Raw genomic sequence first — 19,889 nt, 5'->3', positions numbered from 1 at the left:
TACAGAGGCTCTGTACTCTACGAGAAGGGACTTCATCGTCTTCTCTCGAAACAGGGAGAAGCAGGAGAAGTGTGCATGTGGCTTTGCCAGGAGATCAGGCTTCCCCATTATGCAGGGCTCCATCAACTGCACACATGAGGCTTTGCGGGCATCGCATATCAATGCTGAGATGTACCATAACCGCAAAGGCTACCACTCACTCAATGTGCAGCTGCTGTGCGACCACGCCCAGCACATCATGATGGTGAATGCCCGCTATCCCAGCAGCAGTCATGATGCCTTCATCCTGTGCCAGTCCGCTGTGCCAGCAATCTTCCAATCACCACATCGAACCTGAGGATGGCTGCTCGGTGACAAGGGCTATCTGTTCTACACCTGACTGATGACTCCCCTCTGCAACCCCGCCACTCGCGGCCAGCACTCATAAAATGACAGCTATGCTGCCACAAGGAACCTCATCGAACAGACCACTGGGTGCGGAAGCAACAGTTCCACTGCCTTGACCGCTCAGGTGGAGCTCTCCTGTACTCGCCGGAGCGGGTGTCCCAATTCGTGGGAGCCTGCTGCATCCTCCACAACTTAGCCACCATGAGGGCGCAACTCTTGCCACCACAGGTTCAGTGACCACGTCAGGAGGAGGAGGAGGAGGACGGGTAGGAGGAGCAGGAGGACAACGAGTAGGAGGAGCAGGAAGAGGAGGAGGATGAGGAGGAGGAGAACGTGGACGAGGACAAGAAGGACAAGGCGGAGGACGAGGACGAGTAGGAGGAGCAGGAGGAGGATGAGGACAAGGATGAGGAGGAGGACGAGGAGGACAAGGACAAGGAGGAGGACGAGGACAAGGATGAGGAGGACAAGGACAAGGAGGAGGACGAGGACGAGTAGGAGGAGCACGAGGACGAGGACAAGGAGGAGGACGAGGACAAGCAGGAGGAGGAGGACGAGGAGGACAAGGACAAGGAGGAGGACGAGTAGGAGGAGCAGGACGAGGACAAGGATGAGGAGGAGGACGAGGAGGACGGGTAGGAGGAGCAGGAGGACGACGAGCAGGAGGAGGACGAGGACAAGCAGGAGGAGGAGGACGAGGAGGACAAGGACAAGGAGGAGGATGAGGACAAGGCCTGTAAATTTCCATCCCGGACGAGCTGTCTGTGAGCACATCATCAGACTCCAGTTCCCCTGAATGAAACCCCAGATCCCCATTGCACAACACTTCCCCACCTTACCATCCCTCTGTCACAGAACATCACAGCGTCCTCTTGGGCACAATGCTGAAATGAAAGCCACCACAAAACAAACATAATTTATAAAAGAATAATTCCAATATAGCATTACAAAGTCAACTATCCCTTATGTCTGTCTACTGTGTTCCTTTGCCTATTCTAGTGCTCCTACGCAGTGCTACCCCAGTGGCTGCAGCATGGCTGGTGGAAGGCTGCTGACTTTCCGTGGGGGGGCACTGCAGATGGCCTTGCAGGGTGACCTCGAGCAGCTCTGGGCCTAGACTGCACCACCCCGCCATGGGTGGCAGCAGTCTGGGCTGGCTGGCTGACAGGCAACTGCAATGGCACTGGCCGAGTGGCAGTGGTGGAAGTACGAATGCTGTCACCCTGAGAAAGTAGAGCAGGTTCTTACTCCACGGAACCACTGCCACTCCCCCGGGGTGGTGCCTCAGCATTCCTAGCCATCTGTTGGAGCACAGATTGCTGGACTGCTATGAGACCCTGCAAGCCCATTTCCGCACTAGTAAATCCAGCCACGATGGTAGCAGTTTGATCTCGCGTGGCAGCAAACTGAGCCTGCATGAGAGCAGTCTCAGCTTCCAATGCAGCACTCAGATGTTGGGTCACTTCTGCTTGTGCTGCAATGGAAGCTGCGACATCGCGCATCACCCCCAGCATCATGGTTGGGCCCACAAGTTCTCTAATGGAGTTGCCCATCACTTCCATCCAGGAAATCATGGGATCCAAGCTCCGTGCAAAGTCCCAATCAATGTTGGAGCCGGACTTCTCCATGCTCCTTGACACTGACAAGAGGTTCTCTGGCAGGCATGCCATTGCAACTAGCATTTTTGTGTGCATGCCCATCACCCTTCTTGTGAAGGTTGCGCATCAAAGTCCTCGTCTGAGTCCCATGCAGCAGAACCCGTGTGCATCTGCGCTACCCTTTCCCCCTGGCCTAGCTGTAGTCCACTTGTGCCCGGTGACTCACCACATGCAGATCCCACCTCTATACTACCCTCTAAAGTACACACAGTGCCATTTTCTGAGTTGGTGCCCGGGAGTGTCAGATCGAGTGATGGTGCCTCTTATTCTCCATCACTCTCCTCCTCTACTTCTTGCTGCATAGGCTGGGCTGCTGGCAGTTCTTGGGTATCGGAAAGGAGAAAGGCACAAGAGTCGGGTTGTGGTGAGGGGAGGGAGGAAAGCAAGATGTCCATGCATACACCATCAGCAGCTTATAAGTGAGAAGAGATTGCGGGATGAGGGGGAAGTGGGATCTGAGAAGAAGGATTAGGTAGAGCATCCCGTCATCATCAGGACTTTCAGCCTCGCCCAGCACCACGGCCTCAGTGACGGCCTCTCCAATGATCTCCAGCACATTCTCCTCCATGGGGGTTCAGTTGTGCAGCCGTGCTTGACCCCCACCCCGCTTCCTTGTTCCTGCTCTCTCCTGTTATGAGCCACCTTAGCCTGCAAAAGAAAGGGAAGTGTGTCAGTGAGTGTGGTGCAATGAGTTTAGGCGATGTGCCCGTCAAGGTTGAATAGTTGGCATTGTGTGCAAAGTGTGAGATGTGATTGTGAGGCTTGCTGCAGTGGTAAGTGTGGTGAGGTGAAGCTATGATTGTGAGGTATGAGACGCGATTGCTAGAGCTTGTTGGTAGATGAGTGATGGGGGTGTGCTGCATTGAGCAGAGTGTGCGGCTAGTGGTGCAGTTGGTGGGATATGGCGATTTGAAGATGCATTCACTGACCTTGACCACTCGAGTGAAGTCATTAAACTTCTTCCTGCACTGGATTCATGTCCTGGGGGCAAGACTGCTGGCACTGACAGATTCAGCAATTTCTCCCCACTGCCTTCACAGTGTGTGTCTGGAAGGCCTCCTGCCTGCCTGCAGGTAGAGGCCCTGGCTCCTCCTGTACACCCCCTGCACCAAGGCCTCCAGTGCTGGATCTGAGAACCAGGGTGCCGCTCTCTCCCCTGCTGAGACACATTGCTCCAGCTCCAGCAACAAGGTGCTGCTGTAACAGAGCACCTCCCCTTTAAGAAGTGCAGAACAGCCTTTGACTCAGCAGGCAACCTTTAAATAGAGAGCAGGCTGCACATGATATTGGGGCCCCTGTTGAGCGCTGAGCCAACCAGCAGCGCATTTAGTGCTGAGCTCAGCGCTGCAATCATGGTAATGAGCAAGCAGCACAAATTTCGCTAGTTTCAACGTGCGTGGGCAGATCACACATCGCGATCCCCGCGACTGTTTTCGGGCCTCATTGAATTCTGCCCCTCTAATGCCTGTTTCAGACAGGCAGCCTGGACATTTGGAAGTCGGCGCAGTTCCAGTGGTGATTGGGCACTAGATGTTGTGACCCGAAATTGATCCCCCCCCCACCACCCCCACGCATATTTTTCATCCAATAAACGGACGCGACGTGGACGAATTTCTCTCCTCTGAACTGTGTTACAGGCTTCATAGTAGAGATATTTCAATTTAGCTGTAGTTCATTTTTATATGGAAATTTATAAAGCTGTGGTCACTAACTGTTCACACTGCTCCACAAGTTAGTTTTGCAACATGTACACTGCACAGATGGCAGACTATTATTACCGTGTTGTGTAAGCAAATCAAAGTTTATATCATCATGCGGCTATTAGAAATGACTTACAAATTGTTTTTTTTTCTCAAGCTAGAAGTTAAATGGTAATAATATTAATAGGAACATGCCTTGCACAGAATTTTCACTTTGCCTTAAGACTCCAGGGCAATTTATGACAGGACAGTTGTAATTTCAGCTTGGCTTGTTGTCAAAGAGTGTACTGGAATTGGTGTTTTCGCTATTGTGTTATTTTTCATTCTTTACCTTCCCCTGTTACTGAAGCACTGTGTGCTATTTTCTGCTGTCAATATGCTAATCAGGGAGTTGGGTTTCAATAAAATGTGCTCTGAATGCTATTTTCACCTTTTTAATTTAGAGCACATGGTTTTACCAATTAACTCCATCTGAAGCCTGGTCTTAACACAGATTAAACTATTTAAATGTGAAGAACAACATCCAGGCTCAGCACAATGGCTTCAGGCCACATGATCCTGATGTTGTGAAGTGTTGGAAGCCATGAAGATTCAGGAGGAAATGTCCTCGATGCTGAATCTGGCCTAGAGTGGCATCCTGACCCTGACTGCAAGATTATTAGTGGCTGCATAAGCAGCCTCTCTTGAACGTATGTGAATGATTACAGATAGATCTCACAGAGGAGTTTCCAATTAGGTTACCCTCTTGGCTTTTAGAAGCAAATCTGATGGCAGTGCTAATATTACATATCAGTTACTGCCAGCCCAGTGCTAGCAATGTTACATTCATCACAATGCTTGAACTATTACAGTATTTTTTCACTGCTTGTACACACATCTCATGGTTTAATGTGAACTGATGTCTCTGTTGCCTCCTTTGTATTTGTATCTCAGGAATATTTGGAGAGGGGCTTCTGTAGGATCCTTCAGGCAAGGCATGGTTGCCACGTTCATAGTCTCCCCAAGACACTGAACCAGGATTTATCAGAGGGATGTCATTTTAATTCACCGCCCCATTCCCACTCAGACGTCACTGTACTCGGGCTCTTGCATTGTTCCACGGAAGCTCAGCGTAAGCTCGAGGAACAGCACTTCATCTTCCAATTAGGCACTTTACAGTCTTCCGGACTCAATATCGAGTTCAACAATTTCAGATCATAACCTCGGCCCCCATTACATTTTTACTTATTTTTTATCCACACCTTTGTTTTGGCCCTTCCCCCCCCCCTTTTTTTAATTTCTCTCTCCCACTTGGCAGCTGTCTCTCATTCTGCCAGCGCATTTCACACCTAATCTGGAGCCGTCTTTTGTCTCCGCTAGTCCTATCACCATCTCGTCTCATTTTGAATACCTCTTAATGTCTCTTCACTTCTCTTTTGTTCTCTCCCAGCCTGGCCTTTCAATCTATTTCATTTCCTGTGCTTTTCCAGTCTTGACAAAGGGTTTGACCCGAAACGTTGACTCTATTTTCTCTCCATGGATGTTGCCTGGCCTGCTGAGTTTTTCCAGCATTTTCTGTTGTTATTTCGGATTTCCAGCATCTGCAGTATTTTGCTATCGATTTATCAGAGGGATATTCATCTGCTTGGTCCTTTTCAATCCTGGTCTCCTATTCCTCCTCTGTCAAAGATACACCAGTCTTCTGGGTTCCTTAACTGCACACACACCACGCAACAGAGCAGATCAGGGCAGAGCAGAGAAAAATTACAAGGCTATGGGGTAAGAGCAGGTGAGTTTGATTAATTGGCATGATGGGCCGAATGGCTTCTTTCTGTGATGTATCATTCTACAATTCTATGAGCTACCACACTGTCCATAGAACCTCTAGTTATAGGACACGGTGATAAAGGATGTCAATGCTATTCCATGGAAAAATATACACTAGGCCAGTGATTAATTTATTGGCTTCCAGCATATCTTGCATTATATTCTCAGCATTTAAATTAACATACTTCAATTCTCATTTGTTTGAATTGAGCATAAAAAGTAGAAATACAAAAAGGCCTCACAGACATTGTTGTTCAGGTCCGACAAAGATTATTTTCATCTCCCTCCAGCCCTGGCATCAAATATATGAATATCTCTACTCCCTGTTGAATCAGGAGTTTCTCCTTTTTTCTTTTCAAAAATCTAAATAATTAAAAAATTCTGCAATAGCATTCCCTTATGGTTAAACATACCCCACAGGATGATACTGAAACATCGTAGTGTGATACTGAACCATACCGATTAGGAAAAGTCCCAATATTCAATCCCTGGTCTGTGCTGAGTTACTTGTCCTCAGCTCGGGCAATGGTGGAGGTATTGGGCAAGAATAGGATCAGGCTTGACTGTAATTTTTCCATCCTCAGGTCAGAAGACCTGTCCACAATCGCTGTACAGGCTCAGATTTGAAGGATGACAATTTGGGTGAGATACTGTAAAACTAAACCCTTCAGTCACCAGCTTCAGAAAAGGGGAGAAAGTATTTTTAACATGGCAATGTTATTTGCCTCCTCATGGTCTAATTTTTCCTCATTCTTAAGGAACCTGTTTCTTTGTTAATACTTTACCAACTTGGAAATACTGTAACATACTGAAGTGTCCTTTTTTTCTCCCAGTGTTCATGCAATTTGGTTTTCCACTTTTCTCTTTATCCAGAACTATTGGCCCGATATTAACCAGGAGGCGGGAAGGGAGCACGGGTCAGTTTTGTGATCGGGAAACGCGGAAGAACGGGTTTTCCCAAGGTCCAGCTGATTTTAACAGCAGGACCTGATTACCATTTTTGGACTCTGTTTTCTGGCTGCAACTAGCTGTCGGGTAGGGAGGCCTTCGGCACCAGTGTGAGTGTGTAAGGGTGAGTGTGTGTGTCAGGGTGAGTGGAGAGGGGGGAGGGAGAGATCGGGGGGTGCCTTCGATGAGGGGGAAAGAGATCAGGAGTCGGGGGGCATCAATGAGGGGGCCCTGAGTGATCAAGGGTTGGGGAAGGGGGGGGTGGGGGGACATCGACGGGCAGTGGGGCTATACAGAGGTCGGGATTGGACATCGATGCGGGGGGCCTGGATAGATTGGGAGGGACATCGATGGGAGACCCGGAGAGATTGCGGGGGGGGGGGGGGGGGTGGAGGAGAAGATCGTGGAAGAGGCTAGGAGTGGGGAAAATGCTAGAATCTATTATAAAAGATGTAATAGCAGAGCACTTGGTAAGCAGTGACAGGATCGGACAAAGTCAACATGGATTTACAAAAGGTAAATCATGCTTGACTAATCTACTGGAATTTTTTGAGGATGTAACTGGTAAAATAGATAAGGGAGAACCGGTGGATGTGGTGTATTTGGACTTTCAGAAGGCTTTCGAAAAGGTCCCGCATAAGAGGTTAGCGTGCAAAATTAAGGCACATGGGATTGGGGGCAAGGTATTGACTTGGATAGAGAACTGGTTGGCGGACAGAAAGCAAAGAGTTGGAATCAACGGGTCGTTTTCCGAGTGGCAGGCAGTGACTAGTGGGGTACCGCAAGGATCGGTCCTAGGACCCCAGCTGTTCACAATATATATTAATGACCTGGGCGAGGGAATTGGATGTAATATCTCCAAATTTGCAGATGACACAAAGCTGGGTGGGAGGGTAAGCTGTGAGGAGGATGTCGAGAAACTCCAGTACGATTTGGACAGATTGGGTGATTGGGCAGAAACATGGCAAATGCACATGGCAAATGCACTATAATGTGGATAAATGAGAGGTTATCCACTTTGGTGGCAAAAACAGGAAGGCAGATTATTATTTGAATGGCAATAGATTGGGAGAAGGGGAAATGCAAAGAGACCTGGGTGTTCTTGTGCACCAGTCGCTGAAGGTAAGCATGCAGGTGCAGCAGGCGGTTAAGAAGGCAAATGGTATGTTGGCCTTCGTAGCAAGAGGGTTCGAGTACAGGAACAAGGATGTCTTGCTACAGTTGTACAGGGCCTTGGTGAGACCGCACCTTGAGTATTGTGTGCAGTTTTGGTCGCCTTACCTGAGGAAGGACATTCTTGCCATGGAAGGAGTGCAGCGAAGATTCACCAGGCTGATACCTGGGATGGCAGGAATGAAGTATGAGGAGAGATTGTGTCAATTGGGCTTATACTCACTGGAGTTTAGAAGATTGAGAGGGGATCTCATCGAAACCTATAAAATTCTGTCAGGCCTGGACAGACTAGGTGCAGGAAGGATGTTTATGATGGCCGGGGAGTCCAGAACCAGGGGTCATAGTCTAAGGATAAGGGGTAAGCCATTTAGGACTGAAATGAGGAGGAATTTCTTCACCCAGAGAGTGGTGAACCTGTGGAATTCTCTGCCACAGAGGGCGGTGGAGACCAGTTCATTAAATATATTCAAAAAGGAGTTGGATATATTTCTTAAGGCTAAAGGGATCAAGGGATATGGGGAGAAGGCAGGGACGGGGTACTGAATTTGGATGATCAGCCATGATCTCATTGAATGGCGAGCAGGCTCGAAGGGCCAAATGGCCTACTGCTGCTCCTATCTTCTATGTTTCTATGAGAGATCAGGGGAGGAGATCGCGGAGGACCCTTGGAGAACATGGGGGGAGGGGGCTGGGAGGAGATCGTGGGCCGTGGTGGACATTGGGAGGGCATTGGATCGTGGGGGGTGGGGGGGGGGGGGTGTGCTCCGATCGCTGTGAAGGTTAACGGGTTTGCTTGGGGAGCTGGGGGAAGCACTCCTACTCCTCCTGGCACACAAGCAGTTCTGGAAAAGTACTTAGCTCTTCCATGCAGCAGTCCTTGTCTCCCTTTAGCTGCCGGGTTTCCCTAGGCCTGGGAAATCCATCTGGCCAACATTTAAGCTGGAACAGAGTAAATATATGAGGCACGCAGCCTCATTAAAATATTTAAATGAGCGACCCACTTCCTGGGAACGGGTTGGTCGCCTGTCACCAGTCCTGCCTCTGTTAAAACCGGATGTGGGCGGGTTCAAGTGTTGAAATTTTTTTACATTTTTACTTCCCACCTGACCCAAACTCACTTGTTTGTGGGGGTTAAAATTCCCCACATTGTTTCAGGATCTGTTACTTTACTTTTATATATTTTCAAATTCCCTCATTCTTTTTGTTACCTTACTTGTTCCAAAATATTAATTTTATTTGTTCTATATGTAATCTCATTATTTAGGTCCAAATTTTGATATCAAACTTCTGTTTCTCCACAATGTGCATTTACTAGCACGCTCATAAATATATCCTTAATGCACTGTCTTTCCTCAATGTTTTCCCCACCAGTCTTACTGATCAATTTATCTCTCCTGAGATATTATGGACCTAACGTTAACAGGCGGTGTGTTGGGGGGGGGGGGGTGGTGGCGCCAGGGCCTGGGCAATTTTAACTCCCGGGTCTCATCTGCATGCCGCCAGTCAGTTGCCCATCCAAAACGGGCAAAAAGTGGCATCAAAGGAACAGCTGCCGGCAACAAGGTAAGTTGGGGTTTTTGGAGGGTCTCGCAGAGGGAAGGTGGGAGCCCGGGACAGGGAAGGGCTAAACATCTGGGGCCTGGAGGAGAACACCTACTCCTCCTGGCCCCACAGGAACGTACAAAAAGTAAAAAACCATACCGATTTGGACCTCTTCTGGCTGTGGATCCTCTTCGCCCCCACCCCCCCGCCGTCTTTACCTGATCTGTAAATTTGAAGAAGGACCCCACTGGCTTTAAGTGGGTGTCTTTAAAGCCTGCTTAAAAGAGCAGATTAACACTACGAGAGCAGTGCGGGATGTTGGCGGATAAGTCACCCAATCTAACTGCCTTGCCCATGCAGTTTCAGCCAGGCGGGTAGGGTTAAAATCACCCCTATAGTATATGCTTTGAGAGCCCCATCGGCACCGAAATATATGCAAATTGTTGTAATTAAAAATCACCCATAATTATTCTCCTATCTTTGTCTGACACATTTTTGATGAAATAACTGTATAATTTTTTCTTGCTGTTCCACGGGTCTACAACAATTCGCAATTGATGTTCTGCTTTTAGAATTATTATTGACACGCAAAGTGACCTTTATTTGTCGAAGGCTAAAATCAACCCTTTTGACTCCAGTCAGACCCTGCCTTCCTGAAGTTATTTTTCCTGCATCTTCAAAAAAAATTTGAATTCCTTTATATGAAACGTGTCCCCATCCTTTGAGATTATTCACCTCTTGATTAAGACAATTATATCTACCTTTTGATTTTATTCACAACCTTCAAACTCCAGTAGCTTGTTCCTTATGTTCCTCATATTAATGCAGAACTATTATAATAAAAAGCTCTCTTTTGACCCCTCTATCTTTACAAATGACTGCTCTATTTCTGGCCTCCCCTTTTCTCTCAAAGGTCTTATAATGCGTGTTTGCCACCAACTGCATGCTTATCTCTCTCTCTCGCTAGATCCTGCTCCCGCAATTCAAATTATGCACAGGTCACAGCAGAAAGCAACCATGGCAAAATCACCAGTTATATCCTCGGTGATTGTTACCACTGATTATGCCACTCATCCTCCTCAACATTTCCATGTCCTCAAATACTAACCACTCCATTCTCACCTCACACTTCTGTCATCTACCTCAATGATACTGCTCTCTCCTGTCCTACCTGTTCCAATCCAATCACAAAATTTCCTTAAACGGTTTTTCCTCACCTGTCCACCCAGGTACCTCTGATTTGTGCCTGTGCTCCATCCTCAAGTCCCTCCAAGCTACTTGCCACCCCTTGATAACATCATCCACAGTCACACGGGTCAGATTTTACAGATATGCCAACAGGACCTAATTCTACTTCCCTACAGCCACCGTTTAATGGCAGTTGTACTGTTCAGCTGCCTGTCCAAAAGCAAGTCCTGGATAAATCAAAACTTCCTACAGATTAAAGTTGACAAAACTGAGTCGTCTTTCACGGATCTCACCAGCACCTACCTTCCTTTAGTTCTGACTCTGTCAGGCGACTTGCTCAGACTGCACCTGGTTGTGGGGACCCTCAGCATTCTGTATGATCGAGCTGAGCTTCCTTCCCTGCATCCAGTCCATCACCAAGACTACCTTTTTTCACCTCTGAAACATCGTCTATTTACACCTTTTATCGCGTGCTGACCTCCCTCTGTTGCCCTTACTCTGCTGCCCTATAGTTCATCCCTTCTCCAAAACATATCACTTTAAAAAATGCCATTGTGCTTTAATGTCCATGAGATAAATATGGGTGAGGACAACCATTTGGCTGACCTTAGTTCATCCATGTCGAAAACCCTGTAATCCATGGTCATACCTTGCTACTCTAGAGACCTCAATGCTAAAGGAAAGAGAAGGTATATTATCAAGTGCCGGTCTGCCTCCATGCTGCTAACCGAGTAGTGACTCCCTACTTCGCATGCCTGTTAACCTCCCTGAGCCACACCCAAGTCAATCACACTCATTTTATTTTGAGATGAGACAAAGGGCTGGATTTTCATTGAGTCGTCGGGTAGGAGGTGGGACTACAACTTTCGGGGTTGTAGTCCCGCCTCCATCGAGTTCTAGCCAACCCACGCGATTTTGACTTGATTGATCTTTATGAGCCTGTCCAGCGGGCTCAGCAGGCCAATTAAGGGCCACCCAGCAACAGGTGATGTCACAGATTGAAATTTCATGTCAAGAGCTTTTGACAGATGAAATATCAGTGTTTCACAGCTGTTTGAAGCTGTCAAACACTGACAATCTGTATTCTAAGTTAATTCCTTCCTCTCAGGATGATTTAGAGATCTTCCCGGAACAGAAAGCTGAATGCTGCAATTTTTGACAGCTTGCAGCCATTCTGCTTTCTGTGCCGGTGAGATGAGGAACTCCCGAGACCTGAAGGAAGGAAGGCTATAAAGGTATGTAAAACTTCTTTAAACACTTTACACACACCAAACACACTTACCTTTGCACTCATGCACCCATCACTCACCTGAACACCGGACATCTCGACCCCTCCAAGCCCTTCATCCCGATGGTCCGCCTCCTCTAACTTGGCGTGGTTTGGAGCCGTCGGGAATCCCACACTTCAACATTAAAAACAGGGACTAGGCAAAAAACTGCCTGTTAACTACCTGTTAACAGGCAGTTAATTGGCACTAATCCTCTTCCCGCCTCGGAGAGGCGGGTCCCTGCCTCCTTTGAAACTGGCATGGAGGCAGGTTGGGGTCGGGACCCCCGATTTCGGGATTTTAACCCCCCACACGCCTCCAATCCCACCTCCACGGCCCAATGAAAATCCTGCCCAAAGTTTGTATTTGTGCCACATTAGGCAAACATTCTACCCCTTGGATGCAATGTTTTACAACACATTAAATCAGCATTGTGCATTTTCAAGCTAATAACATATTCACCTTTAACGTCTTTGATCCTAGTGTGCTGCTCAATCCTCCCTCTGGCTATTAACCAAAATGATTAAAGAATACCATCTTAAGAGTAGTTATAGCTCTCAAGGCACATAATTGTCAATAATTCAGTCCATTGTCCAGTGGAACATGGCTTTTCCTACCTCAAAAAATGACAAAACATGAATTTAGCAGATCTCAAATATTCAGTTACTTTGTACCTTGGAAATAATGTTAACAAGGATCAAATAAAATATTTAAAATAATCTGCCATTTTATGTAGCTATTTTAGGACCTGTGTTAAACTCAAAAACAACTGAACAGTTCAATGACTAAGATTTTCAATTTTAGAACTGTACGTTACATATTACCGGCTATTTTCAGATATACGTCCTTTATGAACTCTAAATCCTAATGATTTAACTGCACTCCACCAGTAGTTATAAGTAAAGGAAACTTTGGTTTATCTGGAGGTTGTATGTCCGGAAACCTCGATCGAACGGCAGAAATCAGCAGCCGTTTTGTTAGGTTTTTTTTCTTCTATTTTTCTTCTCCTAGCATTTTTTTAAACAGTCAGTCTCTGGAAAGCCTCTCTGAAGCTGTTGCTAAGCTACAGAGGCGCTTCCAAGGTACGGGCCGACTGTTTACAAGCTGTTGCTAAGCAACAGTGTTTGTTGTCAGATACGGAGATGAAAACCTCCGTATCCTTCAACATTAGCGCTGGTCTGTCCGGAAGTTTTCATAGATCGGCATCACGCCGGTCCCGTCGGTGCCGGATATCGCGAAGTTTCCTGTACAAGGAAGCTCAGTTATCTAATATATTAGAACTTTGTCATCCGTTTTAACAATATGAACCATGTCAAAATAATCCAACTCAACATTTTTCTCAGATATCTTGGCTGAATGTTCCTGTAATGCTGTAATTGTTAAGCATTTGTACTACAATAAAAACTGTCAGTCGAAGAACAGTGTTCATAAACTCCAGAATAAGTATTGCAGTTAGGAACCTAGTCTAATTATTACACACAATCTGCTGATTATACAAATTCTGGGACATTGTTTTTCATCTTAAATAGTAAATGATGTAAAAAAAAAAAATGCTTGCTGTACCAAATGATGCATATTAGTGGAACAGATTACACTACTAAGGGATTTTTCAATGATTGGGTCGAGGATATTGGCTTGCCTCAGTTAAAAAATGCAAATAATACAGATTATGCAGCCATAAGGTTCTGTATGCCATCAAGTGGGATCAACCATAGTATACTGATCCCAGCAACATTGTTTTTAAGTCTAGGTAAGCATATTCTAACATGCAGAAGCTAAGAAACTTTAATACTCCATTGTGACAAAAATTTACATTTGACTATTTATCTGTTCAGCTAGAAACATGCACTATATTCCATTCCAGTTCAGCTGTAAAGCACATTGTAGGGCAAAATTCACACTCTCAGAGCTTATCAAGCCAATGGAACCATAATACAGATATATGCACTAACTACTGAAAGGTATCACATTTATTAAATCGCATGAAGGTACAGCTGTTCTTGTGTATTGTCAAAGTCGCTGGAAGTGTGAGCTGATATCGGCATGCCGAGGGCAACAAGGCATCTGGGACCTTGGTGAACAATGGGACAAGCAGTGTATCTCCTTAACCAATGAGATTAAAGGATTGAGAAAGAAACAGAGGAAGGACTGAGGAGGAGAGTGAATTAGAGTGGGTGAATTCAATGTCAAATCAGGTACAGAAAGAGAAATAAAGGGAGGTAAAGAAAGATTGGATTAAGAGAGAGAGAAAAAAGAGACAAAAAAAGTAAGAATTTAAAAAAAAAATTTACATTTGAGATTTTTAAAATCTCCTAAAGCAATTCACAACCTGAAGGAATGAGATTCCACATATAATTGTTTACTTTCTGGGCAAGAGAGATTGATTGGCAATCATTAACAATGATCACATTGTTAAAAAGGTACTTACGCTGATAATTACTAGACTTAACTTTCTGTGGCAAGTTTAATGGGCAATTAATGTGCGATCGCAGCAACTTTATGAAAATCATCGGAGGTTAAGAGTGAGATGCTATTTCGCAAAGCTAATGGCGGTGCAGCACAAATCATCCAGCAACTTGTGGCGATTCGTAATTCACGGGGGTCTCTTCCTCGCCACAAGTTGCTGGCTGACTTATGCATTAATAATGTGTGCATCGTTCAGATGCTATTACTTGTTCAGCAAAATCTGGCCCAATAGAATAATTCACAGCATCTTTCCTTCACTTCAATTCAATTGCAATATGTGACAGAAGACATACTAAAAAATTCTTCCATAATATAAAGCATTGTTTTATTCACTTTTAGACAGATAGTTCTTTTAACCCTTAAAATTCTTATTCACTATTGTTTTTGGAATGTGTTTACTTAAGGAGACTCTAGTTACTGTGAATGAGTTTCACTGCTTCTATTTACAAAATCCAATTCAACATCTCAGCATATTCATTTGTAATTTGTAATACACTTAAAATGTAACCACAGACTGTGCCATGCCATTCTAGTAATGGCAATTTTCGTTAAATTCATTTAAGACTCAATTAAAGTTTATGATTGAACTTTCATGTCTCAAAATGATCAACGCAACCATTTTTCATTTATTTTAGTGAACAACCAATGTTGGCTTAAACTTTGTTGCTAGTAAATGGAACGCAGATAAGGTAAGGCTTCAGTGGCAGCAAAACACAAACTTCAACATTTTTAAGTAATTCACCTATGGCACTTCAGAGAATTACTTTTTCTTTAAAACCTGTGTATTAATTCAAGGTAAACTCTTGGTTTATTAGTTGATAAAAGAGCTTCGGTTTGATCAAATGTGTTATTACATGGGGGGCTTTTCTCTCTCTCTGTCAATAGCTGTAATTAATCAAATAACTGAAGGCCAATTAAAATGTACGCACCTGTCCTCAGGTACAAAACTCGCCTGGAGCTGAATGGAGTGAATGCCTTCTTCACAGCCGGATACTTGGATGGAACCAATAGGACTTTGCAGAGCTGCTGTCATTTGCTTGCAGTCGCTTGTGCTGATCTTCTTGGCAACCTACACAAAAAAATCACAGGTCCTTATAAGTACTTAAACAATCACCCCCAACTGTCCTAATAGCAGCCAATAGTTATTGCTAAACTATATTAATTAATCCTTTGAGCACTTATGGTTCAGTAATATCTTTGTACTCAGAAAAATTTGAACAAGGTAGCAGTTTAGATACCAAATATCATGGGTGGAAAAACATTCACTTTGATTTGAATGTTTAGCATTAGACATTTACAATTTTTGTTTACATAATATTTTTATTTTCTCCTTTTACCTCCCGAATTCTCCCAAGACCAGATCCCCTACCTGCTGTTACCCACACCTCTACTTCAACCTAACAATGCGGCAATGCTAGATGAGGTTGCACTTCCCTCACAAAGCAATAACTGAGTTGTGCCAGCTGCTAGCCAGCTGTGGGCAGAGCTCACAAGGGAGACCTTCAGCTAAATGAATCCTGCTATCATGGTTCCCCTTTGGCAAGGAACTGAACTCAATTTTTTGCTGACACGTAGCTCTTCCTCCAGAATTACCACAGCTCACGTTCAGGAAAAATTCAACTACTCCTTCTCGTAGGCATTCCCCCATCCTGTCCCAAATTGTACTGCACATTTCCCATCATTGATAAAAAATATTTCAATGAAAATAAATCTGACAACCTTCCTAATGTTAAAGACCATCATCCCTTCCCTTGGTGCCTACTATTGTGTGACTTGTCAGTGCTAGCCTCCAATTTGTACAGTGGTTGGAGGTTCTGGGGGATTGAGGTGGCACTGCATTGTCTTTGGCTGTATTCTGGTTCCCCATTAATAAGTAGAGAAGGTGAACGTCTGTGTGCCACCGTATGAAAGAAAAAAAAGAAAGGCTTGGATTTATAAATCACCTTTGACGACGTCAGGACATCCCAAAGTGTTTTACAATAAAGTACTTTTAAAATGTAATCACTGTTGTAATGTACAAAATGCAGCAGCCAATTTGCGCACAGTACTGCATTAAAATGTCAGCGTAGATTTTGTGGGACTTGAACCTACAACCTTCTGACTCAGAAGCGAGAGTGCTACCAACTGAGCCATAGCTGACAAAAACAGAATGCAATCCAGATGCCAGGAAGCATTCCTTAAATGGGGCCAAGAGCAGATGCTGGAAATGAGATAATAGCATACTGTCTCCTACTTATATACTGCGAGTAAAGGAACACTCACAGGAGAAGGAAGGGGATGCAAAGGTTATTTTGGTACCTTCAGCATGTTGCTCCAAAGTTACAGATGACGTTTAATGCAGTATAGCAAGGTGGCTGCAACTAGGAAAGATGCTTATTACAGTGCATTGTTACAAATTAGGACTGCTTCTGATTAAGGTGGACGCTCTGGCCAGGTCAGTTAACCTCTTCTGGCACTGTGGGGAGATGGCATTTATTGACAAGTCCACCTTCTTCCACAGAGCCTGGATCATGCCCTGCATGGGCTTCCTTCCCTCAGACAACAATGCCCGAACTGATTTTAAATTTGTGGGCTTGGTACCCTGAAGTAGTACCAGCCTCAGACATGGCATTGAGGCAGATACAAAACTGGCTGCCCCGGTCCTTTCTGTTGCTGCAGCAGCACCAGATTGTTCTCTCCCTCACACCCCCCAGGCTAATATTGATGGGAGTCCAGCACGACTATGTAATGCAGGTGCACGGAGAAAAATCAAATGGTTCTTGGAAGTGTAACACAGGCCAGGCAGGAGTGCAGTTTCAGTGCCATTCCAGTAGTAAACCAGCCAAGGAGGAAAATCCAGTCCCGAGTTGTCAGTTAATGTTTTTGCGCTGGACTAATTTTGATCCTGGATTAGTTTTGATCGCCTAAGGGAGTCAGAGAGAAATTTTCCAGATTTCTTTCTCCCTAATTTGGCCATTTAAAAAAAATCTGTTGTTTTGCCTCCCAGGAGATGACATGGCTGTTGGTGGGTGGGGCTGTTGTGAATCATGATGCTTAAGGCACCGTAACTGTGAGGGGCAGTCGCAATGGAACAGCTGGTCTTTTCTTGTCCATCATTTCATATACTCAATTTTATTTTTTCTAACATATTGTACTTCACAGAAGTATAGACTGTTGTTAACACCAACTGACATTTCTTTTGCCTCACTCTTAACACTCTTGAGCTGTATGAGAACATCCCCAATGTACAGATAATGGTGCAAGATTTAACATTTGCTACTAGGGCATGACAGTTCAAAATATTAAAAATCGTCAATGGTATAATCAGAATTGTATATGCAAGGTAACAGCAATGTAAAAATAAATATTAATATCTTACAATTAAGAATATATTATCCTATACAAAATTATATTCAAAAAGAGGTTATGTTATGTGACATGCAGTGTTGAAAGGGTCTTGAGCAAAGAAAAACCTGTCATTAATAAGTTTGCATTTACATCAGGTAACTCAAGGTGTACAAATCAACTTTATTTATTTCATCCCCTCCCCCCGCCCCTTTACTTGCTTAAAACTCTATTCCATTTCCTGCTTTTTTCCAGTTCGGACAAAAGGTCACTGACCTGAAACATTAACTCTGTTTCTCTCTTCACAGATGCTGCCTGACCTGCTGAGTATCTCCAGCATTTTCTGTTTTTATTTATATAATACCCAGACTATTTCCTCATGATACCATAATTGAAGTTGTAAAGTCTGTGGGTTGTTTAGTTAATTAATGCACAGACTCCAAGAGTAACTTAAAACAGGACTTTACTATTCGAAGGTCAGGGCGAATCTGCCCAATAACTCCTGGCACAACACTTATATACTGGTGTGGTCACCGTCGGTATTACCGTATACAGAAGCCAAACAAAGTAGTGCCACACCTAAAATAGTTCTCTTAAAGGTGAACGGTTACATACAATAGTTCTCTTAAAGGTAGATGGGTACATACACTACAATCCTCCCTTTTTAGCTTACAACATACTTATTCCCCATTAAACATAACATATAATCAACTTCATGTAAAACAATTCACAGATATAGTCTCTGCGGGAAACAGTTCACAGATTCAGTCTCTGCGGGAACAGTTCACAGATTCAGTCTCTGGTCTTGACTCGGTCCGAACAACATCTCTGTGGTGTAGCCGGTTCACATTTCTAGCGTGACTCATCCAATAGTCTTTCCCTTGGCTTAACAGCTTGAACTTCCGTCCTGCTGAACCAGCAGTGCTGAATTTTACAAACAGCTGGACTGCCTTGGTAATTTTTCCTACTTTCCAACTGATTTGGCCCCCTTCGTGGGGCCCACGTGCATAATCTGATAGAAGTGATAATGATTTAGATGGTTATCGTCTTCTGCTTCGTCTTTTTCTTTTCTGCTTCTTGGAGACTCTCGGGGCTCCCTTATCCGCTGCCAGCTGTAGCGCCACCATCTCCCTATGTTCCTTAGACTTTAAGTGCTTCATCCTGATTTCTGCACTTTGGGAGTTTTCATCACAAGCTGGGCAGACCAAGTCATCGTAATATTCCGTGTCACTCAATAGGTCATGGTAATATTCGGTGTCGTCCTGAGCTAGTCTAGCGAGAGGGCCTGCTACTTCTTCCGTACCCAACTGGACGTTAGCCGACTGTTGTTCCCTCCCTAGACATCTTTCCTGAAGAGACTTCTTCATGCGTTCATATTCATCCCGCTCTTCCTGGGTTTCCTGCAAATCCTTCACTAATGACCTCGTTTGTGATTTCAACACTTCCCCTTCCCTCGGGGATTGATTGATCAGGCTATTCAATCCTTCTACTGGAGCAGCTGTTTCAACATTCTGCTGTTCACATTGACGTGATTCAGCGTACTTTTGGCATCCCTGTAAAATCTGTGTTGCAACCTCAGCTATTTCCATAACTTTTGAGAGCTCTGAACTCCTTCCCTTTGAAGATTGAAGCTCGTGTTCAGATTGTTCCCATTGTAGAGTCTTGTCCTTCAGCATATGAAGGAGTTGGCTGACCGTTAACTCTTCCACGGGAACACTGTGGGTCAGAGTCTTCTCCATTTCATCCACCTTTTCCTCCAATGCTTTCACCTTCTTTTCCTCTTGTACTTTGGCTTCCAGCGCTCGGAGAAGTTGCGCCTTGATGCTCTCTAGCTCATGTTCAGAGGCCATTCTTACAGTCTCTGTGTTTCTTACAGTTCCCTTTTCTTCCACTGAACGGATTCCCAGTTGAATCTGTTCTTCAAGTTGTTGAATCTCGGTCATTGCCGCCCCATATTTGTCTTGGGTTTCCTTTAATATTTTTATGAGTTCTTGTACATCTTGTCTTTCATGTTCTGCCATGTCTTTCACCTCTAATTTCTCATCTATGGATGGAACTTCTACCGATGAGTCTGTCTTGGCCTTGAGCTCATCAAGAATTTCCTGTAGCCTTTGGACTTCTTGCTCATGTTCAACCTTCAGTTGCTCATATGCTTCCACTGAAACTAGCTTTTCGGAGGTTGCCGAGTTAACCCCTTCCAGAATTGTAGCCTGGGCCTGTTCATACTGTTCTTTCAACTTCTCAAACTCTGCTTGTAAGGAGTCGTAGAGAAGAACTGGAATAAAATCCTGGCTTCCTGAAGATTCCTCTTCATTTGCTTCTTCCTGCAAATATTCTAACTCCTGAACAGCATAAGGGAGATGTGATCGGTAATTGGTCACGATGGCTCTATGGTCGCTCTCTGCTTGAGCTAGCTGCTTCTGTTGTCT

General features: G+C 44.8%; 1 protein-coding gene across 1 annotated transcript in view; it reads right to left on the bottom strand.

The window, feature by feature from the left end:
- Positions 1 to 19,889, bottom strand: part of LOC147113508 (methylated-DNA--protein-cysteine methyltransferase-like) — a 442,117-nt gene that overhangs the window by 306,986 nt on the left and 115,242 nt on the right. The window contains exon 3 of the mRNA XM_085994688.1: positions 15,066 to 15,205. Within this exon, the coding sequence (XP_085850814.1) occupies positions 15,066 to 15,205 (140 nt within the window). The remainder of the gene's footprint in view (positions 1 to 15,065; positions 15,206 to 19,889) is intronic.

This window comes from Somniosus microcephalus, chromosome 8 (assembly GCF_052327205.1).
Source record: "Somniosus microcephalus isolate GS21.2 chromosome 8, FLI_Smic_1.0, whole genome shotgun sequence".
Lineage (NCBI taxonomy): Eukaryota > Metazoa > Chordata > Chondrichthyes > Squaliformes > Somniosidae > Somniosus > Somniosus microcephalus.
This window is presented reverse-complemented; position numbering and strand designations above follow the sequence as displayed.